The sequence below is a fragment of the Gavialis gangeticus genome, unplaced genomic scaffold (assembly GCF_001723915.1).
Source record: "Gavialis gangeticus isolate Ggan-Ray unplaced genomic scaffold, GavGan_comp1, whole genome shotgun sequence".
In the NCBI taxonomy this organism is placed as follows: Eukaryota; Metazoa; Chordata; order Crocodylia; family Gavialidae; genus Gavialis; species Gavialis gangeticus.
In genome coordinates, this window is record NW_017729019.1 from 1,433,692 (window position 1) to 1,440,722 (window position 7,031).

Here is a 7,031-nt window from a genome sequence, read left to right on the forward strand (position 1 = left end):
AGCACCCTGTATTTATCTACATTGAACCCCATCCTGTTACCATCCGCCCACTTCTGTAGTCTGTCTAAATCTAATTGCAGCCTCTCTCTCCCTTCGAGCGTGCCTACCTCTCCCCACATCTTGGTGTCATCAGCAAACTTGGACAACATGTTTTCCACCCCCTCGTCCAGGTCATATATCACCAGCTTATGCCAAGTCATTGTCAGCATTTCTGTTCTTACAGAATTCCCTGAAAGCAGCTAATAGAGGCCATCGGTTTCTATTACAACCCTGGTTTTTTCAGTTGCCCATAGCTTTCATTTCTCACCATCAAACAATGTTCTTTTGGGGGGTTGGGATTGTCAGTGTTTGGTTTCAAACCAAAACACGTCTGGGCCAATTTTTAGCTAGACTAGCCTAGATGTTCTCTCCTTTCAAGATGGCTGACGTGACCCAAGCGAATAGTAGTCACAAATGGACGTTGTGGAGGAGTAATCTACTACCCAGCAGAAGGAATCCGAATCTGGCAAAGAAGAATGACAAGAGGAAAATGGCTGTTTTAAAAATCATGAGATTTTTCAAGCTGGCAAGTGTGGTCATGAGCCGAATGAAGGGCACTGCCTATTTTTGATGTTATTTATGACACTGCACTATTTTGCTCAAGTAGTGTAGGACATGGGCTAGTCACAGTCATGGGTGCCTCTCCTAAAAGATGATCTCTTATGCAGTGTTCCATAATGGGCCCCACGCTTGACCTTTGTTTCCCTCAACCTATTAGCCAAACTGATATTTATGCTGCAAAGGTCTCTGCCAACCCCTCCTTGGTGAATGCTACTTGATATGTCATGCGTAGTGCCTTGAAGATCAGTTATTTGGGGCAGAGCCCCCAAGAGGAGTAGTTTCTACAGCTAAGGATCTGTCATGAACAGCTGCCCTACAGGACAGGAATTTCATTGCCCAGCCCCCTCCCTTGGCACCTCTCTTCCTGGGTAACATGCAGGGTGGTACCGGCAGCTGTAGGTCCCAGCCTTGGGCTTGTCAGATGAAGTATCCAGCATTCTGAGGGACTCAGACGTCTGGCGTTGTCCTGGGTTGATAGTCCAAAGTGATGTAAGGGCAACTTGATCTGAAAATGCCCCATAAAATTTGAAAGAGGAAACCATCTGGACTTGGAAGTTATTGTTCTGTGACAAAGAGAAATAGCTCCTCTAATCTCCTGCCTTGCATTTTGATCTAAATCTTTCTCCTCCTCTGAGAGTCACGGTCGATCCAAATTTTCTTGCAGGCAGCTGCTTTTTCCTGTCCCCACTTACCTCGACGAGCAAACAATAAATTTTTCTGTAGTCCCCTCTCTCCCACCCCCCTCCACCATCATCTAAACTCCTTCAATGCTCTCCTAATGACGAGATGGAAACGTGCTTCTAGGGGAGACTCGGGCTGGTTTCTGAGGTGTGCTTTGATTGTCACAAAGCTCCGTTTAACTACCACACGGAGCCTGGCTGCTCCCCCACTCATAAATCCCTGCTGCTTTTCCACAGAGCGTTTGGCACTGGCTACACAGATGCAGCCAAACATCTTACACTTGAATCCAGGTGGGGAAGAGCGATTTTTCTTGACCCGAGACTGATTTAGACCAAGAACAAGTAACGACAATGTCACTGATCACCTGCTAGGGCTTGGAGTCTCCCCAGGCCACTTTAAGGAGGCTGTATTATAGGACACAATCTGATGCTTTCCAGAGCACAGACCAGGGAGGAAGAGACTGCCCAGTAACACTATGGTAATAGATTAACACTTTATATCACAGGGAATACAAAACCTCTTGGTGTATTATCAAGAAGTACAGTATGAGGGGAGAGAGCCTGGAAATAGAAGACAGAGTGATTTTGTGGAGTTGCACAAGGGAAGATCTACTCTACTGCAGGAGATAAGAAACCACTCCTTCCATCTCCCCACAACACCCCTACTTGCTTGGTGAGCTCTTGCCCATGGGAGTTGTCCTACTGGAATCAATAGCACTACTCATGTGAGTAAGTACTTACCAGTGTAAAGCTCAGACTGTCCCACTGGTGCTTGCTGCCTTCTGCTTGTGGGCAAGGGATCAGATCATCTCGACCTAGAATTTCAGGGGACTGTAAGGAGCTTTAGCCATATGGCCATCACCAGCGTTAATGGGAGCCAGGTGTCTAATGCACCCATATGCTCACATACACAAAGGGACACATGCAATACAATGCCTCTGACAATTTAGAAAGAATAATTCAGCAACAAAGATGCTGGTTCTGCCAAAAACTAAGACCTAAAAATAAGCCACTGGCCTTCAAAATGCATACAGCCCTGACTCCATAGGAATTTATGATCCACTGGGCCTCAACGACAGAAGTAACACAGGTAACTTTACAATCCATGCTGCCCTTACAAGACAGCCAGCACATGGATCTCGAGGAACAGAATTAACGCAAAGGCTTCATGATGCATGGGGCCGCGAGTGTTAGCAATAACACTTGCGGTTCACAATACATGGCACTTGGACAGCAGGAGGTTAAGAGAGGAGAAAAAAAGGAAAAGAATTGCTGACTTTATGTGGATAATGCATATCAGAATGTCATGTTAGCCACTCAGCTCCAGGGTTAGACATTTTTAAAGCATTAAACTGCAGATAACCTTTAAATTGCCATCAAACTGGAGTAAATCCAGGAGTCTAAATCTGGAAATATTTCCATTTTTTCTGCAAACAAAGATAATAAAACTGTAACTGCAGACATGAGGACAGAGCTCAAAACCTTCTCTTTTCTGTTCCCAAGCCTCTTGGGGTGCAGATTTTATTCTTTGCTTTACAAACCCTCTTGCTAATTTTAGCCTTGGCTTCTACCTAGGCACTGATACCCATGGAGCTGTAGAGAGCATGTAAACCAGAGGGGTGATTTCTGTTGCACTTATTTTAAAGGAAGGAGATCTGTTCTCAAATGACTGTGACTTTTATCCAGGGCCCACAAGTAGTTGCTGAGGATCATTAAAGCTGGACCCCAAGCGCATTGGCAGTTTAGACCAAGATTTTCTAAGTGCCCCAAAGGCTTCCTGGTAAAGTGAATGTACATTAGGCACCCAAACTCATTAGATAGCATCTTCCCTATCCAATTCCAGGGGGGTACCAATTGCATACCATGTGTTAGCTGGTCAGTCTGTTCTTCTGCTGTCATTACAGTGGTGTAGCTTGCTTCTGCTTGGTGCTGGAGGGGTATGCAAATTGAGAGTAACTTGCCCAGGTGTGTTTGGCAGGAAACACAACTAGCAGGACTGTGTGCAATTAAGTGCCAAAGTCAGAGGGGAATCTTAGTGAATGGGAGTGCAAGGAGTGCAACATATTCTATCATCCACCCCAGAGGGCCTAAGCAGCACCATCTTGGGAACCCTCCAATTCACTTGCAGATCCAGCTCTGAACTGGGGCCCATGCAAGTGCTTCTTCTAATTTTTCCTTGAAGAAGTGCTACCAAAAGCTTCAGCTGGAGCATACACCCCCCTTGTCTAGCTAGTAATGAGCTAGTAATTACCATGAATGTTGCTCTACTCCAAATGAATGTTGCTCTGATTTCAGCAAAGGGAAGACTGGAGTGTTTCTTTTTCCTCCACCTTTTTAGGTTCTATCACAATTCACAGGCAAGCACACCCAGGACAGCTTTAATCTCAATACCCCAGGTACCAATAGCAACAAAATCATTGTAGCAGGGGCTCCCATAGCTTTCAGCCACCTGGGTCATTGCTGCAGTTTGCTCGGAGGCTCATGCCAGCTCCTTGCTTGTCTGCTGTCAGTCCTCGAGCTGGCTAGATTAAGCTTCTGTGGGTGTGCATCCCTGTGCTCTAGTCAGATATTTCAAATGTAGTGTAGGCTTATTCAAAGAGACTATACCACTACACATGGGTTTTGCAGTGTCTCTCTATATTGCTTATGCTCTGTTTGCCCTGAGAGGCCTGGCTTACAGAGCCTGCCTCATAGATGCCTGACAAGGTATACATGATGCCGCGGTACCTAGCCTGCTCCAGGTGGTAATTGGCCTGCAGACCTCCATTGAGTCACGGCCCAGAGACTGCTGGGGACAAAACAGTGCAGCTCTTTCCCATTTAATGATCTCCATTTTCTTTACAGTCACCTCCACAACAACCGAATCCAGAGCCTGGGGACCAATGGCTTTGAAGGCCTGCACAGCCTGGAAACTTTGTGAGTCATCCATTTTCTCTTCTGTACTAAATGCTTCCCTCCATGTGGATGTGGTGCTTGAGTGTATTCATACTTGGCAGTCTAGCAGCTGAGCCCACAATGAGGGCACTGTGTGCATTCATGCCAGGCCAAGTGGCTAGTCCAGTTCAACTGTGCCCTCTTTAAGCAGTGGGGAGGGGTGGTAGAGTGGCAATGCAGGCATTACTGGAAGGAGAGGGGGTGTTTCATTGCCAGTGTGATGGTGAGGGGTATGTATAATTTGGCTTTCTTCAAGGAAACACCTTGCTTTTTGTGGCATTGTATCAGCTTACATTACCCATTAACTATGCTCCAGCTTCCTATCTGGGGTCCAGTATGCAAGCACCCTCTCTCATAAACTAGAATGGGGTCCTAACCATGCCTGTAGACCAGCTGATCATTTCCCCTTGGGCTTCAAGGTGATGAAGACCTTTAAGAGCCTTGAGGCACATCTTCGCTATGTCCAGACCACAGTATGGAGGACTATAAGAAGCACAATACACCTCCTCTGCATGGCCCACCCCAAAGTGTGTCATGTATCATGGATTTCTTAGGGTGATATTGGACCAACTGCGTAGTTGGGATAGAGTAAGGTGAGCTTTCAAACACAGCACATTCGTAATGTTGCTGCTTTCAAAGCACGCCCGACAGCCGATGGTACCCACCCAGCACTGTCCTAAGGCAGCTGCATTACATTTTTCAGGGTATAGGGGACACAGAGTAGGCAGGCTGCACTTCAATGCAGTGCTGATTAGTATGGTCTGGAGGCAATATAGGCATAACCTTACTTCATCTTCCCTGCTCTTATCTCTTAGCCTATCCCTCTGCCCCTGCTTCCACACACAGAAGTCCCACATATGTCAGCCTAAACTACTCATCTACCCATTCCTTACACAATCTGTCTTCCTTTTTCTGAAAATCAGGCCTGGGTATATGGTAAAACTCCTAACCAAGGTGTTTTACAAGCATTTCAGGTCACCAAAGTAGTCCAGGGACTGTCAACTACTCCATGTTTGTATAGCACCTAACACCATGGGGGCCTGCTTTTAAGTTAGTCCCGAGGCATTCCTGCAATAAACACAATTATTATTATTAGCAGTAATGATGTTTGAAAAGTCCTCATTCTGCAGGATATTCTGCCCTGCAAACAGTATCTTGTGAGCCTGAACTCTAGGGATCCTCTGTTAGGCATGAATCCTGCCTCTAAGGACAACAGCTCTGCTGGCTCCTTACAAACAGATTGCACTCCAAGGGAGTTAAAAGCTGGGGTCTTGCCCTGCCCATTGTGTGTCCATGCCTCTGCACCATGACCTGCCTGGGGTTAACGTGCTATGCATGCATAGTCTAAAATACAAACAAACAAGCAAGTAAATCAAGCCCATGAAAGGGTCAAAACAAGTATCTTCTTGCCCTCGGTTGCATAGAAACCTTCCCCTCTGTGCAGCCCATGGCGTGAGAGTCCGAGACAAACCACCAACAAAGGAGAAAAAGAGGGTGGAGGATGAAGCTTCCCATCATAAAAGTGTCACTCAAAGAGTCAGGGCCTTTCTAAGCTGATCACGTTACTGAAACATGGAGCGTTGCTGAGCACAGATGCAGCAGGCAAGCTAGCAGTCCCTAGATGCACCCATCAGGTGCTAGAGGACAGGGCAGTCTTACATTTGGACTGCCAGAGCCTGAGGCCTCCCAGGAGGGGCTATTCCTGAGCCCAGGGGGAAGATGTGAATGCTGGAAGACAAGGGGCTTACTTGGTGTCTTGTAGATCTTTCTTTGATTGCCAGTATATCAGGCTGGATATCCCTGTATGTATTTTTTAACAAGTACAGGCCTTGAGACACTTCGTTATCGTGACATTAGGTATGGGGAAGGCAAAGATCTTTTGGGGTGATAGCTTTTATTACACCAGTTCTATGGGTGGAATAAAGTTAGACAAATCAAGTTAGAGAAAATTTTGAATACAAGGTATTTATCATCAGGACCGAGGAGGGAAGCAAGCACAACAGTTGACAGTTAAGAACAGAGGGTAGAGCTGGCAGGTTGGGGGTGCAGGAAAGAGAAATTCCCAAGGGTAGCAGAAAAATGATTAGCAGAACATCAGGGCAATGGGCTTCAACAAAGGCCCTGTTTTCCCTGATGTACAAGCACTGACAGTGAAGCTAAATGCAGAAGTTCTGGGGCTAGACCCTGTTTCAAGGTGGGAAAGCACTGAGCAGCTCAGCTTTGGTGACCCTGCCCGTGGATTTAGAAATCTTGTGTGCACAATTAAATTTAACCCTCCTGGGTCCAAGAGAGGCTGAGAACATTTTGCAAATCTCACATTAAAATTGAGATTAAATTTTAACATTTGTGTTTGACATCAGTTTTCCTCTATTGCATGGCCCAAATTCCACTATCCAGTATTTTATGGGTGACCCCAAGTAGGCAATAAACTGGCCAGGATGTCATTGGGAGCAAAAGCTGTTCTTCTGCATTTACAAGGGGCCTTTGGTACTGCTGCAGATATGGCACTTCAGACAAAGGGCATCATGGTTTTCCTTGTGACATTAGCAGAAAAAGAGACACTTTAGTCAGAGTTTTCAAAGGAACCAATCATCACAAGCACAACCCAGACTTCTGGTGAGGGTTGGGGGGAAAGTCATTTTTTAGGGATTAAGGGCATAAGTGCAGGAATCTGAGAGCTGTGGGTCACAATACTTCAAGTCTAAGAGCCAAGGGTCACAATACTATAAGTCCAAGAGCCAACACCGAGGTTCATAAGGTATCAAACCAGGGATTGCAATGGGTTTGTGGTCAAGGCAAATAACTGGTCAGGCTAAG

General features: G+C 46.1%; 1 protein-coding gene across 1 annotated transcript in view; it reads left to right on the forward strand.

Moving 5' to 3' along the window:
* The window catches only part of LGR6 (leucine rich repeat containing G protein-coupled receptor 6), a 311,458-nt gene that overhangs the window by 226,759 nt on the left and 77,668 nt on the right, over positions 1-7,031 (forward strand). The window contains exon 6 of the mRNA XM_019513794.1: positions 4,125-4,196. Within this exon, the coding sequence (XP_019369339.1) occupies positions 4,125-4,196 (72 nt within the window). The remainder of the gene's footprint in view (positions 1-4,124; positions 4,197-7,031) is intronic.